This window comes from Lissotriton helveticus, chromosome 5_1, assembly GCF_964261635.1.
Source record: "Lissotriton helveticus chromosome 5_1, aLisHel1.1, whole genome shotgun sequence".
Classification (NCBI taxonomy): domain Eukaryota; kingdom Metazoa; phylum Chordata; class Amphibia; order Caudata; family Salamandridae; genus Lissotriton; species Lissotriton helveticus.
The window spans coordinates 1,944,756,443-1,944,774,019 of record NC_136065.1 but is presented as its reverse complement, the minus strand read 5'-3'; the positions used below and the strand labels follow the sequence as shown (position 1 = coordinate 1,944,774,019).

The 17,577-nt window shown below is 46.2% G+C and overlaps 1 protein-coding gene across 1 annotated transcript in view; it reads left to right on the top strand.

Annotated features, from left to right (window-relative positions):
- KPNB1 (karyopherin subunit beta 1) overlaps positions 1-17,577 on the top strand; it is a 197,184-nt gene that overhangs the window by 58,006 nt on the left and 121,601 nt on the right. The window contains exons 15-18 of the mRNA XM_078645598.1: positions 10,351-10,495; positions 11,279-11,361; positions 11,802-11,909; positions 12,019-12,162. Of these exons, the coding sequence (XP_078501724.1) occupies positions 10,351-10,495; positions 11,279-11,361; positions 11,802-11,909; positions 12,019-12,162 (480 nt within the window). The remainder of the gene's footprint in view (positions 1-10,350; positions 10,496-11,278; positions 11,362-11,801; positions 11,910-12,018; positions 12,163-17,577) is intronic.

Here is a 17,577-nt window from a genome sequence, read left to right as displayed (position 1 = left end):
TGACAAGAGAAGATTTCCAGGAGCTGTTGAATGAGAGGATGCTGGTGGCGAATCAGGTCATCAGTGCTGCAGCCGATTCTTCCTTACTGGCGGCGCATGGCTTCTGCCATGGGATTAACCAGCGAAGACACGCTTGGCTATGCCTCACGTCACTAAAACCTGACACACAACAAAGGGTTGCCAATCTACCATTTTCTGGCGAAACCCTATTTGGAAAACACGCCGATGACGAAATGGCCCGCATGAAGCGGAGGCCGAAACTCTCACGGCGGTGGGCCTGGAAAAGCCTAAGGATACTAAGAAATCGTACCGCCCGTTCCAGAGACGGTTCGGTGGACAGGGCATAGGGCGTGGCCAGGCTTCGGGACAGCAACAGCAGCAGCAACAGCAGCAGTTCCGAAGGCCGTTCCAGAAGCGACAAAGGAAGAGGCGGCCAACAGTCGGCAACAGCGACTAAAGGCCCGGCCGGGTCTAGGCCCTGAGCGCTTACTTCCCCTACATCCGTTACCCACTCCGGGGGGGGGGGAAGCGTTCAATATTTTCTGGCAGAGTGGAGAAAAATTACTCACAAGTGGGTGCTGAATATTGTTTGCAGTGGATACAGTCTTCGGTTCACCAGCCCGCCTCCAGCAATTCCACCGGTCAGCTCGCAGTTTCAGCTGCGCGAGCTCCAGGCGGAGGCCGATATCCTGTTAAGGAAAAGGGCGATAGGAGACGTACCTCTGTCTCAAAGAGGAAGAGGTCTGTACTCCCGGTTCTTCCTGGTTCGCAAGAAGGACAAGAACGAGTCCAGGCCCATTCTGGACTTGCGACAGGCAAACCAGTGGATTCGCAGAGAAAAGTTTTGCATGCTGTCGTTGCATCAGATTTATCCTCCGTTGCAACAGGGGGGCTGGCTATGTGCTATAGACCTACAAGATGCGTACTTCATTGTGCCCATTGCACACAAACACAGGAAGTTCCTGCGATTCCAAGTCGGCGCCAATCATTATCAATACACAGTACTGCCATTCGGACTGAAGTCTGCGCCAAGAACATTCTCGGAGTGCATGGTGGTGGTAGCCGCGCACCCGAGACAGAACAAGGTGTTCGTCTACCCGTACCTGGACGATTGGTTGATCAAGGCCTCCTTCTCGGAAGCGCAAGCCCACTTCCAGAAGACATGCGTTCTCTTGAACAAGCTGTGGCTGCACATTAACATGTCCAAGTCTGTCCCGACTCCGGTCCAGTGCATACAGTACTTGGGAGCCTCCATCAATACGCTGTCAGCAAGCGTGCCTCCTTCGGAGGAGAGACGATTATCACTCCTTCGGAAGGCTCAGGCTCTTATGACCACTCCATCTACAACAGTGAGGACGGTGTCTTCTCTACTGGGGTCGATGGCCTCTTGTATCTTCCTCAAGCCACACGCACTGCTGCACATGAGACCATTGCAGGAGTGCTTGCAGGACCAGTGGGATCAGAGGAAAGGATCATGGGACGACAGGATACGACTGTCTCTGCATGCTCTTCAGTCTCTGAAGTGGTGGTGTTCAGCAGAGAATCTCCTCAGAAGGGTCCCTTTCCACAAGGACATTCCCACTCAGACTGTCGTGATGGATGCTTCTCTCCAAGGCTGGGGGCGCACTCCGGAGACTTCCAGATTCAAGGAAGGTGGTCCCCGATGGAGGCCACGTATCACATCAATTTCCTGGAACTCAGAGCTGTTCACTTGACACTGAAGGCCTTTCATCCGTCCTTTAAGACCAACTCGCTGCTTGTACAGATGGACAATACGACCACGATGTATTACCTCAACAAACAGGGGGGCTTGAGATCGCGCACCCTGTCGCAGGAGGCGCAGGCGATCTGGCACTGGCTTCTAGCCAGAAGACTGACTATAACGGCTACTCCTCTGTCAGGTGTGCAGAATGTTCAGGCGGACGCACTGAGCAGACTGCTCCAGAAAAACCACGAATGGGTCATAAACGACGAAGTAATAGGAGAAGTATTCGCAAGGTGGGGGACTCCAGACGTAGATCTGTTTGCCACCGCCTAAAATAGCAAATACCGAGACTTCGCCTCCAGGTACTACCAGCGGGGGACGCTGGGGAATGCGCTATGGATCAACTGGTCGAACAGCTTTCTGTACGCTTTTCCACCCATTCCCCTGATTCCAGCAGTACTCATCAAACTGGCCCGGTGCAGGGCGCGGATGATACTTATTGCTCCGGAATGGCCCAGGCAGTGGTGGTTCACGGACCTGCTTCACCGGTCTCTCCTTCCTCACATACGGCTGCCGTGCAGGCCGGACCTTCTCACGAAGTTCGGGGGACTGATGCTGCACCCCAACCTCTCGTCTTTGAGTTTGGCGGCATGGCTCCTGAGAGAGTGCAATATGGACATTTGAATCTGCCCGAAGATTGCATGGACATACTGAAGGAGTCTAAGCGACCTTCCACTCGGACTTCATATGCTTACAAGTGGAAGAGGTTCTGTATCTGGTGCAAGTCCAAGAACTATGACCCTACGACATGCAAGGAGGATGTCATTCTTCCTTACCTTCTACATTTGGCGCAGTCTGGCCTTAATGTTCATTCCATTAAGGTTCATCTCGCTGCATTGACTGCCTACAGGAAATGCCCTTCACAGACTTCCTTCTTCCAGATCCCTGTGATCTAAGATTTTCTGGAAGGCTTGAAGAAAGTATTCCCTCCTGTCAGGCTTCCTTTGCCTTCATGGGAATTGAATGTGGTGCTGTCCAGATTGATGGAGTCTTTTGAACCTATTCATAAGGCTTCGTTGCAGCACCTGTCCTGGAAGGCGACGTTCCTCGTGGCCATTACATCGGCCCGCAGGGTGAGTGAAATTCAGGCGTTGTGTTGCAAAGAACCTTATACTGTATGTCATGCTGCTACGGTTGTTATGCGTACTCACCCTAAATTTCTTCCCAAGGTTATTTCTGATTTTCATGTCAACCAAGACCATAACTTTGCCTATGTTTTCAGAATCCTTCATCTCCAGCGGAAAGGTCTTTACATTCCCTGGAGGGTGTTGAAATTTTATCTGGATAAAACCAAAGATATTCGTAGGTCAGACCAATTGTTTATCAATTATGGATCGGTCAGGAGGGGTCTTGCGACCTCGAACAGTCCATTTCTAGGTGGATTGTGTCCTGCATACAGTTGTGTTACCAAAAAGCTAAAAATCTTAGGGGCTAAACCTAAGGCTCATTCCACCAGGGGTAAAGGTTCCACGACCGCTTTGCTCCGTAATGTTCCAATTGCAGAAATCTGCAAGGCGGCCACTTGGAAGTCGGTCCATACCTTTGCTAAGCATTACTGCCTGGACACTGATGCCAGGGCAGACGCTCCGGTTGGGCAGGCTTCGCTGCGAAATTTGTTCGCACAATAGTGGTGTTATTTCTTGTTCTCCACCGCCGCTTGATGTGGGGATGGGCTTGCTTCGGAGTGGCCTCGACAGTGGTGGTTCACGGACCTGCTGTTGGGATGGGCTTGCCATTCTATTCACTAGATTATGACTATACACAGAGATCCCCTACTACAGAAGGAGTAGTTTCTGTCCTGTAACTCCAGTTCTGTAGTAGGGGTATCTCTGTTAGTCATAAGCGCCTGCCCTCCTCCCCGGTGGAGAAAGATATTCATGTAAGGAATGCTACAGGTCTGGCGTGTTACGTCTTCAAAAAGAACTGAAAGTAAATGGGACCTGCTGTGCATTCTGGGATACTGGGAGAAGTTCTGGAAAGTTTTCTTAAAAGCACAGTATCTTATTTAAGCCACATAATGGCAGCCTATGGGGCTTGTCTCTCCATGCCTTTCTCTCTATCATTCCAGAGGCTTTTACTGGTAGAGGCAAGTTTCTCTGTGGAGGAAACTGGGCAGGCTGTGCTGTTTGTGTGGTTGTTTTTGGTGGAATTTCTAGTTGAAGTACTGGACAGTGTAGCCTGTGGATGTAGGCTGCGTTATTTGTCTTTAATTCTCTCTTAAGTGTCTTGGCAGTCCTGCATTTTTTGACAATTTAAGAGATTATTTTTGATTGCCGGGGTCCACGCACATGGGCGGGACTATTCACTAGTTTATGACTATAACAGATACCCCTACTACAGAACTGGAGTTACAGGACAAACTACTCCTTTTGCCACAATCTGCAGCATAATTTGCAGATCCTAAAAACAAAAAAAAATTCAGCTTAAGCGCTTCAAAAGTTACTAAATGCAGTGACACGTGTTGCCGCGTAGTTGAATGCCCTTTGCAAAGCTGGAGTACTCCACTTTCTGTTGCTTGTTGCCATATTTGGGTGTTAAACTGATACTAATGAGGTGCAACCAATGCCCAGACAGTATTACAAAGTAAAACTATTACAAAATGAGCAACATTGTGCCTCATGTGCATTATCTTGCAGTGTAATTTACTCAATCCTGCTGCATAATTCTATTGATTTGGTTTTAGTAAATCAAAGCATTTAATGCTACCTCGAGCAAGTAGTGGTCAATTCAACACATTTTAAACTTGAAACTTTTTCACCAAAAAGCTGGCTAGTCGCAGGGGGAACTAGGGGAGGGTGAGCAAGGCCCTCGGAATGTTACCTTTACAGGTGAGGCATTCTTCAGGCAGTTCCAGACCGTTTACCCCCCTTTGACATTACTATGGGAGCGGTTCTGATGCAAGGGATGAAGGATGCTGTGGATGCAATGTGTTCGGAAGAGGGTCTTCCTACGATCACTCCTTAATTAACGAAAGGGGTAAAGCGGTCCTGGTTACAGGGTCCATGCCCTTTTAAGTCCTCTTGGTGCTGGTAGAATTCCAGTTGCCGCTGAGCTATTAGCCACCCAGTATTGCAATTGCTGCCAAATCCTTCCTGGACAATAACTGCTTCTGGGTGACCATGCTGCACTCTGGCAACTCTCTCCGGCTCAACTAACTAAAGCTTTGAGCACCTGGTCTTGTCTCTGGTGCCTTGCATTGACAGTTTGGAGATGCTGGGCTACCAACTTGCCCCAGCAGGCTTCTCACCGGCTGTATTCCTGTGCTATGAGCAGGAGGTTAGCTAACGGCTTGTAATATTTTGGCTTTGCCTGGGCTCTGGAGGCTACATCTCAAGCAGGACCTAGCAGGCACACTTTCCTTTGCTAGCCGCCAGTTTTAGCAGGTGCAGTCCACGCTTGTGCAGCTTCTTTGCCCCTTCCACATTGTAGCAGGGCAGTCCTTCAGTGTTCCTTCCAGTTCAGACGAGATATGGGTGTTCAGAAAATTCCCCCCTGGTAGGATGTGGTTTGTAACCAATTTGCTACGACGTTCCCTCCCATCTGATGACTACATCCTGGGAAGTGTGGCATTTGGCTATCCCAGGAGGCACCATTCTCCCCAATCCCAAGGTGGCAGAACTTCCCAAGGGGGACGACATTTGACTTTGTGATTTGTTAAATGGCAAAGTCTGGCTAGTAGTTCTAAACTGCTCTTGCCCCAGTATTGGAACTTTTATAGATTCCCATACTTTGTATCATTCCCCAGTCGTCAGAATGGGAGCCTCTGTAAACAAAAAAATATAGCAGTAGGTACAAAAGAGAAAGAAAGGCCTAGGCCTCATCTAATTTTGTAGCATATCCACCTCTGTTTGTAAGAGACCAAAAAAACTGCAACAACCAGAGTAGCCTCACCCCATAGAACCTTCCTGAGTGAACCTCGGAGCCTCACGTTTTCTACCGCACATTGTGCGAAGGGAGTCTCCTCTGAGCACTGCTCAGTTTTCTTTCTACAACTTGAATTTCAACTTATTTCTTCAAAATGTCGGATAAAGAAAAGGCCTTGTTCAAGGATTGTGCTACCTGCTCAAAGAAGAGGCTTTATGTAGACGACAAGCATAAGGATTGTATTTACTGCTTGTACCCAGACCACAAAGCCACTGATTGCAAGATTTGCAGGACCTTCTCCACTAAAACATTGAGGGATAGAGAAGGGAAACTTCTGACTTGGCTGCAAAAGATGAAGTCTAGGAAGGAGGTGGTTTCCAGCGACAGCGAGGATTCTTCTTTAGCTTCCTCTTCAAGAAGATCTAATAAAAAGATGGGTAGGGACGATATGATCGCCAAATGTGGTGCGATATGTCTCCGTTTGTGGATCAGCTACCAGAGAGTGCTAAGGCAGATGCAAGGAAGATTTTAGAGGAAGGGGAGCAATCTAAATCGGAGATAATTGACTGCGCCTTGCAAGATCTAAAAAAGGACACTGAGACGGCCAAGTCCTTGGGCACTCTGCAGTATCGTACGGTACCTTTCCGAGGGGCAAAAGGCAAGAATTTCTCCAGTTACGTAGGAGGATATCAGCAGCGCTCCTCCTCATATTCTCAATCATGACCGGGCCAATCAGCGTCTTTCTCTCGCCAGCCGGCAAGAGGTCGACTGGGTCGCCAGGGGAGAGATTCATCTAAACTGCAATAGCGGCCTCTTGGCTCTTTCGTTCCTTCCCCTCCGGAAACATCAGTGGGGGCAGGATTTCTCATGGTCTACGCAGCTAGATGATCATAACATCAAATCGGGGGGGGTCCTAAATATCATTCGGTTTGGTCACACATTGGAATTTCAGCAACTTCAAGAGCTCCTCGCGCCACTGAGTCCAAATATCTACGACTTCTATGTCTCAAAGCCCATCAGCTATTCATCAAAGGGGCGATAGAACCTGTACCTCAGTCTCAGAGGGGCAGGGATTCTATTCCAGGTTTTTCCTAGTTCGCAAGACGAAGAAGTGGCGTCCAATATTAGACCTAAAGGAGCTCAACACCTATCTCATAAAGCTGTATTCCAGATTATCTCTTCCGGATATTTTAAGTCTTCTCAATCCATGGCAACTCTGGATCTGGAGGACGCATATTTCCATGTACCGATGCATCCAGCTCAGACTATTCTTGCACTTCACAGTAGCCAAGAGCCACTTTCAATTCAAAGTCCTTCCTTTCGGGCTCAGATCCGCCCCACGGATATTAACAAGTTTTAGCCCACATGGTCTCGGCAGACTCCTCTTTCAGGTAGGGCGATGGCTGGATTAATGACCTGGTTTAAAGTTACCTTGGAGTGTAGTATTGCCCTAATTCCTTCCAGTAGTAATTTAATCCAACTGGTTTTATCTATGTGGCCCACTGAATTCAACATTGTTCAAAGTACCTTTTATAATGGGTTTTTTTAATCGGACTATATTGTTAATCTTGATGCGTTGTCTGTTTTTATCCTTTGACTCTATAACTTGCCTCTCTGCACAAAGGGTATTAAATTATCCTAGGTGTCTAAGTATAGGGAGCATTAGGCAGCCTAGGGATAAGGGCGGCCACCCGGTCCTTTATGCAATTATCAAAATGCTTGACCATGTTAATATTAAAGAACAATGTGATCCATCTTATCAAGTCAAACTTTCCTTTTTTGGGGAGGGTGGAGGTTCTCCTCCACTGACCACATTTTTGTTGCCTGTGACTGACTCACCAGGGTTTCTAGGGCTGCAATTAATGAAAGCCCTAACAGTAGCCAGAACCCCTTCAAGTCTTGGTTTCTGGGATTGGGGTGGGAGGTCATAAGAGTGAGACCTCTCAAGCATTAGTAGTTAAGACCCAGGGATTGCGTTTGGCATGGAGAGATGACCTGAGCATTCTTGATGTATCTTCGCTCAAACCACCTCTCATTGTGCTTGAATGTCTTACTCTTACTAACGATTATTGAGCTATGACTGACCAGTTCAGCAAGCGAAGCTCTGTTGTAAATAGTGTGCGTTTGGAACCCAGAAGTTCCGGAATCCATGAGTGAATTTTTTGACCAACCCTCTAGAAAGGCCTCAGTGCGATATACATGCTACACTAAAGGAAATTGCTAGGGATATTAGTTAAGTCCAACAATGTACAGTAAGGCTGTCAAACCGTTCCGACTTGTAGAACTTCAGAACGAATCCTGGGAGAAGCTGGTTATGGCTTTTAAGATGTGGCTGCAAATATTAATTCTGTGGGTGTAAACCCAAATACTGTCATTACCTCCACCAGCCAAAAAGCCTGGGTTAAATAGTTTTAAAGTCTACGGGTCCAAGATCTTAGCCCAGCTGCGAATCAGTAAAAGCTCCTTTAAATCCCCAGGACTGCAGTGTGCCTGTGGATCTGTATAAATCTTTCCCAGATCTTTGGGATCCCCTGTTGTGCAATTGTTTCAATACCATCTGCAAGACAGACCTCCCTCAATCAGTGAGTTGCCGTCATTGTGCAGATTTTGAAAGAGCAACCCTCAATGTCCAGAGTGCTACTGGCCAGTATCCTTGCTGGATCCCCCTTTTAAGCTGGTGGGGATTGTGGTCCTGGAACGCCTCCTAGCCTGGGTCAGGGAGTCTGACATGCTGTTGGAGATGCAGTATGGGTTCCATGAGGGGCATGACACGGTGGAGCAATGCTTCAATCGGCACCTGCAGATCAACAAATGTACTGTCAAGCATGGCTCTTTTCCTGGCCTTCATGGACTTCTCCTGCGCCTCTGACAGTGTGGTGAGATCTGATTGATTTAGGGGTGGATGGTAACTTGGTCCAGTTCCTTACAGTCCTGCTCTATATTTTGTCTGCCTCAGTCTGGTTTAGTCCCTCAGGAGAGCGGCCAGATTGCTTTAAGCTGGGGATAGGTTTGCACTAGTGGTGTCCTAGCCCCATTGTTTTTTATTGTATATTAACAGCCTATGTACTGCCCTGTCTAAGGTTTCTGATGCCCCTTCCATTGTCGGGAAAAAAGAAATCCCTGTTTTACTATATGTGGACAAAGCAGTCTTACACTCGAAACCTGGCCTTAAAATCTTTAGGTCATTGGGTATTGTCACTAACAACCTTTTGACCTGCAATCTTAGGCAGACTAATTTATCATTACAGGGTCACTGCATTGCTCTCACCCAGGATTTCTTTTACCTGTGTGTTGTCTTTGATGTGAAGGGTGACTGGGGTCCATGTACTGCTAAAATCATCTGCCGGAATACTGAGCTCGGTTGGGTACTTTTATTAACCTTGCCAACCTCATTGGAAAAAAAAGTGGCCCTTTTGATAGTGTTATAGAAAAGTGTCTTCCTGGTAAGTTATCATTCGGGCATTTGGCAATACTCCAGCACAAATCCTTTCCGGGGCGAACATAACAGTGAGACTACTGGGTGTCCCACCTGCATGCTCTACCACATTCTGCACCAGGAGCTCTGGGTGGATTATGTAGAATCTATTTAACTGTCCCCCCTTGCTCTTGTTGTGTTCTATTTTAACAGTGAAATCGTCAAGGACTGTCATGTGAGAATTCAGACTATCTCTTGATTTAATTCTATTAAGACTGAGCTGAATAACTTGGATAGACCGCACCTCTTTTGAGCCTCCTCCTATAACTAAATCTGACATGGCCTGGGTGAAAGCCACCTTCAAATCGAATAAGTGCGGTCTTAGAGATGATCATGAACTCATTAAACCCTCTAAGGGATTATGTTGCGCACCGCAGCAAAGTAGCCCTGGAACCATAGTTTGACTGGATCGATTGTATGTGGGACAGAGTGCTTTGTGAGATGGCACCTATGTTTTCCCCTTGGTCAGTGTGGTCCTTCAAAAATACTGTTATGCCCATGTGACGAGTCTTCCCCTCCAGTTTGATTCATTTAATTTTTTTTTGGTGTTATCTTTATTTTGCTAGAAGTTTTTTAATTCTAATGATCAGGACCCTAAGGTCCAGGGGTAGTCCTGGCCTCTCTGCAGTAGCTTGATTCCCCAACTAATTGTGTAAACGTGTTTTTTTTTTAATGGATTTTTCTTCTGGGCAAACTAGCTTCTTTTTTTAAAAATTATATAACTGCGCCTTGCATTTTAGCCATGTATTTCTCATGCAGGCATTCCCTTGCATGTAATGTTCAGCACCCTGCAATGGGTGTACTTGGTGAGGAGCCCTTTTTGGTGGCACAACTCGTACTGCAGCCCTTAGGGACCCTCCTTAGTACCTCAGGCCTTGGGTACCATTTGCTAGGGACCTACAGAGGGTGCTCAAGGTAACAATTGGGGGAATAATTGTATAGTTTTTGGCAAATAGCTCTAGCACCGAGGACCTGGTTAGCAGAAACCCAGTGCAATTTCAGTTGCGATCACATTTACCAGGTTAAAGTGGGGGATGTCCATGTCAAAAAGGGGCACTTTCCTACAGCTCAAATTTCTTTGAAGGCATCTCATGGTTGCAAACAACAAAATGTCAAAGCGGGCACTAGGACAGAATTGACTGTTCAAAAGTCAGTTTAATGAGACATTTACACCGTCTTGACCAAGAAAAAGCATGATGATCTGTAATATTGGTCAATGTTAATATATTTTTATCCTTTATTTCAGAATGTCTTGAGGAAGGTCCAACATCAGGATGCCCTGCAGATATCTGATGTGGTGATGGCCTCTCTTCTCAGGATGTTTCAGGGCACTGCTGGTTCAGGTGGTGTGCAAGAGGATGCCTTAATGGCTGTCAGCACTTTAGTGGAAGGTTAGTCTCAAATCTGCATGGCGGTGGGGATGGGTGTGGCTCAGGAGGGTGGTTTAAGTAGCCAATGCAGGTCTCTGCTAGTGTTTCTAGAAATACCAGCACCATTAAACTTCTCCACGCCTTGCACTCGAAAGGAGTACCCCTGGGTATCCGTTTCTTGTTTGGGTAGTAAAGCTGTTGGTTGTGTTTTACTTTTTAAAGCCTTACTTATGGCGGTAACCAACTGTTGGTGCAGTTGTACAACCTGTTCACCACCTTTACTCTGACTGTGTAAAGTGTAAGCAGCAAACACTTGAACACCTACTTCATATGGTAAATCTGTGCATTGATCTGGCTACTGGCTTTCCTCCGTTTTGCGATCTTGGAATCTGCCTGGATAAGCCACCAGTACAGTGTATCGAGTACTGGATGATGTAGTGCCTCACGACGGGTGGGGAGGTAACCACTGTAATTGGCCACTATTAAATTAATGAAGTGAAAAAAGCAGTGAATCTTTGGCCATAGCACTGGGTTGGCACTAGTTCATGAAATGTATGGGACGTTTGTTCAGATATTCTGTTTTGAAGATTTGAGCGGCAACGGTTTCCACTTTCCCCCCTTTTAGGGTTGTCTTCACATTGCAGCCTATAGGGAACACTTTGAACAGTTTTTTATAGATATGTATTTTTTAAGTTCATTTTTGAGCTGATGTGGGCTAGCGTTTGGTACAAGGCTTTGGGTCCTGAATAGTGGTTCTTTACAAAAAACGCTGCATCTCTTTTCACTTAACCTTGTGTGTTGCAGTGTTGGGTAGCGAATTCCTCAAATACATGGATGCCTTCAAACCATTTTTGGGAATTGGATTGAAGAACTATGCAGAGTACCAGGTACAGCAATATTTTCAATCATCCACTATTTTCTTTGTGTAACAATGCTGCAAATGTAAATGGTTCCACCAGACTTATCTGACTTATCTATGCCGCTCATTGACCCTGTGCATGCTCCCACACATTACAATGTGATACCTTCCCCCATCTTCACATAAGTCTCTAACAAACTTTGCCAACAATTTGGTTATTAAAGAGTAAGAGGCAAATTGGTGAATTGCACTGTAGTTAACCATGCACTGCACATGTTGGTGGTAATCTTATCCTTAAACTTGCTTCCTGTTGGTTGTGCCAACCCTTGCATTCGGATGTGCCCTAGTACAGAGTGGGCCCATTAATAAATGTATTGGTTGAATTATTAAACTGCCCATTTCTAACATGTCAAGGCTGATTGTGTAGTAAATAAACAGTGGTGTTAACTAATCCTATGTCTATTTCAGGTGTGTCTGGCTGCTGTCGGCCTTGTTGGGGACTTGTGTCGGGCCCTACAAACCAACATTTTGCCCTTCTGTGATGAGGTCATGCAACTGCTGCTGGAGAATCTTGGGGTGATTATTTTGTGAAAATAGTTTTATAGCTGTACCCTTGTGTTAGGAGGTGAAGTAGTATGTGAGCTTGTTACTACTAGTTTCAATAGAATCCTGATTTCATTTACAGAATGAGAACGTTCATCGGTCGGTGAAACCCCAGATTCTCTCTGTGTTTGGTGATATTGCCCTTGCTATTGGAGGAGAATTTAAGAAGTATCTTGAAGTTGTATTGAACACGCTGCAGCAAGCATCCCAAGCCCAGGTTGATAAGGTAAATGGCATATTCGGTTCCATGAGTTCTTTATCCATTGCGCATTTTGCTGAAGAGCATTAGATAACTCGTCCTCACCCTTTTAGCATCTTAGAGCTGTGCTGCAGGGATATTTATTTGATTTATGTTGCACCAATATACTTGCTGTTGCTTGGTCATAAATGTTATTTGCAAAGAGTAGGCAAATTTTCGGGACTACATTTATGCACTGGGAAATACCTTGCAAAAACAGTTGATGGACCGAATGCAGAACAATGTCATACATTCACCCCAGTACAGAGATCTGGGCCTAAATCCATTGTTTTTTTTGCTCACCATGCCATTCCAGTTTGAACCCAACCATATGCAAATCAAACTTGACCCTGTGCCCCAGTCCAGCCCGTACTGCCATCCTGGCTGATGACGGCTGATGGCCAGAAACCGATCCTAGGATGCTTGATTCCGGTCCAGGGAAGACATGGCTTGGCAGCTCGGTCTGGACTGTTCCCATGAGGCACAGGGTCAAGGCTGATTTGCATATGGCCATGTCTGAACTGGGGTGGTGTGGTGAGCAAAGAAACAATGGATTTAGGCCCAGATCTCTGTACTGGGGTGAATGTATGACATTGTTCTGCATTCTGTCCATCAACTGTTGTTTTTGCCCTGGGAAATATCTTTAGCACTGTGCAGAAGGAGGCATTTTTGGGACAACCAAGGCTTGGATGGCATGGGGATGGCATAGATGTGACTTCAGTTTTGTACCCTATTTTGTCATTAATTTGTGATGTTTAAGGACTACTGGGTTGGGGGAGAATACCGCTTTTCACCCACTTCACTGGCAAGGTTTCTATGCATCATTAATGTATCACTAACACTTATCTTTGAAGGCACCTCTATGCCTTGTAACGCTTGCTTTACTAGTGATGAGTTTAAGTGTGATGCTTGCAACGCCTTCCATGGAAAGACCAGTATTAGATATGGAAAGAAGAGACATGGATTGCACTACGCTATGATTGCCCAATAAGATTTTAGTCTCCTACTACACATTCTAAGAAATTGGAGCATGAAAGGAGCAGAGGGCTGTGTATCGTGTATTGTTAATATGAGCAGGGACTACCAGGGCCAATCTATCTTTAAAGGCTTCCAAAGTACCGCCCTACTGCACATTAAACTGAGAATCCTGCATATAACCCACCCTCAATCCCACACAATTGCACAGGTTAGCTCGCCATATTAGTAAATAGACATACTACTTTGACAGCATTTGTGTCAAGTTTCACATTCGTTTCTGCAAGATTAACATTAGAACACTGCAGAATAATAGTCCCAAAGAGAGGTTCAACCTCTACACATGAATAGATCTTGAAAAGATTAATCACCTCTTCAAAGTGGACTTAAAAAAATAAAACCGATCAAGTTGATGGATGTTTTAAACAGGATTAGTTATTAAATCTGTGTAGGATACAGGTAGTCCTTGGCTCATTGACCAACCATTACGGCCAACAAGGCCATAAATATTGAAAGCTTACATGTTAGGACACCATTTCGGTTTTTATTTTACTAAGACCTACTGTCAGTGGCCATAGATTCACATTATGCTGTTTGTGACACCACAATGGGGAACTAGAAAAGCAGAAATGTGACTAAACAAGTATACAATGGGTTATCTAATAAAACTCCTAATTTCTTAAATCATTCTTCCTCGTTTCACCCTTTCCCCAGGGTAAACTTTAAGTTTAAAATTAAAGCCCCACCAAAAAATCAGATTATCACGCTGTTACCTTGCACCCCACCTTCCAGCATGTCTTGAGCATTCAGGGTGAGGACTTGCTTATAGAAAGAATATGTTCGAGGCATGTGGGCTGCTGAATTCATATCTTAGCATAGATCACCGACTAGTGTTGGGTTCGGATGTTTGCACCTTGGTGTCTTGGAAGAGTTTTTGAAGTATCACGAGATAGGTGACTCCTCCTCTGGACTACAGTGCGCATGGGCGTCTTCATCTTCAGATTCTTTTTTTCTGCCATTGGGTTCGGATGCACTTCGACAACTCCAACTTCAGGCCGAAGTTTTCCAACTTTCGACCGATAAAACTTTTACTTTTGACGGTATTGTTTCCGCTCGGTATTCCCTCGACTTGACAAAACTTCCATTTCTCTCCGGTCGTCGACGCGGGCCATTGGGCCTTTTCGACGCCACGTGGACCTTCTGCTGACTGAAAGGATCCAGTTTAAAAAATGCTCTGAGTGTGGAGTCAAATTTCCACACAGCGACAAGCCTAGAGTATGCAACAGGTGCCTATCTCAGGAGCACTGAAAACAAAACTGTCCCGCTTGTGCTCTGTTCCGGTCCAAAAAGACTATCCGGAACCGAAGTGCTGCTCGACTAGAAATGCAGCGACAGGCACCAGAACTGTAAAACATTTCCAAAACGAAAAACATTTCCATAATGGCCATGAACTTCCAGAGGCAGAGGGCTCGGAAGATCTCAAAATAAACACCGTAGAGGACCAGTCGGACTCCGATGACAAGATCTCACCGGGGAAAACAGTGAGTACCAAAGCCCCTACCCCGCCTCCACCTCCACCTAAGGCTCCGGTCAAAGCATCGCACAAAAGCCTTAGCCGCGACCGAAACACCGCTTTAGAAGCCCCACCTTCCGGCTCGGCTCCGAAGACCACACCCAAGCCTTACGCTACCCCGGGACAGAGAAAAGCCACTCCACCCTAAAAGGTTGTAGATGCCAGTAAAGTAGTCTAGCCAAAAAAAGCCTACGAGCCAAAGAAAGCCTCCGAGCTGGAAAGGCCCCTCTAACAGAGAAAGGTCGTCAAGCCGAAAAAAGCCGTTGACCCGAAGAAGGTCGTCGAACCGAAGGTCGTCTAACCGAACAAGGCTGTCTAAGCGAAAAAGGTCGCCGAGCCGAAAAGGCGTCGAGCATAAAGCTGTCGAGCCGAAAAAGGTGGTCGAACAGAAAAAGGTCGTTGACCCGGAAAAGGCAGTCGAACCGAAAGAAGGCGTCAAGCCTAAAAAGGCTTCACACCGTAACGTCCAGCCTAAAGAGACACTCGACCAGAAAAAACCCATACAGCCGAAAAAAGCAATTTCTTCGGCGCCACGGACAAGAGGAAGAACTTTCACCCAGATCCACAACACCGACTGTATATAGACCCTGAAACAGGCCATATAGTCTACAACAAAAACAAAAGAAGCCTGGACACTGAAGCCCCTTCTCCTGTTACTCCCAAGAAAAAGGTCTTTGGCACATCCCCCTCAAGACCTTACACACCTCCTCCTTTCACTCTAAACATGCCTTATGTCCCATATTCTCCTTCACTTGTAGATTATGATCAGGAAGACGACATGGGGGAAGATCCTCAGGATGATTTTATACCACCTGACGATCCAGGGAACCCAGATGACACATGGAGTGACCATAATGACCCTGATGACAGATTACACACAGCCCATAGCCGATTCAACTACATACCCCACAAAGCCTTCTCCTACTGACAACACTGTTGCTTTTAACCAACTAGTGGACAGAGCAGGTCAGTATCATGGCGTACACTGACCCTATAGAGGAGGATTTCCTATGCTAAAAGGGGTACTAAAGCACGCACCAGACCTCTTTAAAGACCCAGCCAGGGCGCGTGTACTCAATCCAAGGATTGAAAAGAAATATAAACCGGCACCCTACAGAACCCTCTTATATCCAGTCTCAACTACCACTAGACTCCCTAGTTGTGTATAACGCTAGGAAAAGAGCTAACTCACAAACAATGGGTGATGCTCCCCCTCCTGACAAGGAGTCAAAAATACTAGAAGCATCAGGGAAAAGAGTGGCCTCTCAGGCTGCCAATACCTGGAGGATTGCCAATACCTGGAGGATTGCCAATACACATGCTCTCATAGCACGCTATGACAGAGCACACTATGACGAACTGGAGGGATTACTACAACACCTACCAAAACCCTATAAGGCAAAAGCTAATGACCTAATACAAGAAGGGAAATTCATTACTAACTCATCCATAAAATGCGCCCTTGATGTAACTGATACAGCCGCTAGGTCTATCAACACTAGTGTATTGCTACGCCGGCATACCTGGCTTCGCATTTCAGGGTTTAAAAATGAAGTGCAATCTACCATACTCAATCAACCTATTAACCAGGATTTCTTATTTGGACCTGCAGTGGATACCATATTAGAAAAGATGAAAAAAGACACTGACACTGCTAAGTCCATGGGTGCACTTCAGTTTCAACAGTCTAGGAGCTCTTTTCGACGCTCCTCCTTTCGAGGCAACCCATCACAAACCTCTTCATCATATAAAAGAACTACACAAGGCGCCTTTAATAAAGGCTCCAATAGAGGAGGTTATAAAGGAAACCATAACCAGGGCAGAGGATGTGCTAACACTCGAGCCGCCACCAAACAGTGACTTTCTCACACTCCCTCCAGACCACTTAACACCAGTCTGAGGAAGATTAACACAATTCCTACCAGTCTGGAATGCCATTACTACAGACAGGTGGGTGAGACAAATTATCCAGTAGGGTTACTGCCTGGAACTCAAATCTACTCCACCCAACATGCCACCCAAACACCGTCCAAAGAACACATCACGCTGTTAAAGCAAGGGAAATCTGGACAGGCTTTGCGGTTTGTGGATTTTTGGTGGAATTTCTAGTTGAAGTACTGGACAGTGTAGCCTGTGGATATAGGCTGCATTATCTGGCTTTAATTCTCTCTTGTGTCTGTGCAGTTCTGCATTTTTTGACAACTTAAGAGATTATTTTTCATTGCTCCGGGGTCCACGCAAATGGTCGGGACTAGTCACTAGATTATGACTATAACGGAGATACCCCTACTACAGAACTGGAGTTACAGGACAAACTACTCCTTATTTACTGTAATAATAATCAAATCAATCCATTGGATGCCTCCATCCAAAATTTAATCTGTTACTTGCTACACCTTCAGAGATGTAACCTAGCATACTCATCTATAAGGCTACACCTCGCTGTTATAGCAGCATATCTTCAAAACAGACAACACGTGTCCCTATTCAGAATCCCACCCATCAAAGCTTTTATGGAAGGACTTTTATGGAATGGACTCAAGATGGCCGCTTGGTAGGAGCTGCCTGGAGGAGCTCCCCGTGCTTGGGATCCCTTAACCGGGTATATCCCTGTTAGCAGCAACCATCAATCGCTCGCTGGAACATCAAGAGTAACAGGAACACCCAAGAGTAACGAGAAGTAACCTTAAAGTCATTTACTACGTGTATCGTCGTCGCGGCTGGCCAGCACCACAGCAGTCGGGGCTCAGAGGCGTCGGAGGGCTGGGAGAGCTCGAGACGCTGGAAGCTGCTGCACCGAAACAAGAACCGGGACCAGAGCGGAGCTAGCACCAGACCCTCTCCCCACTCCGGAA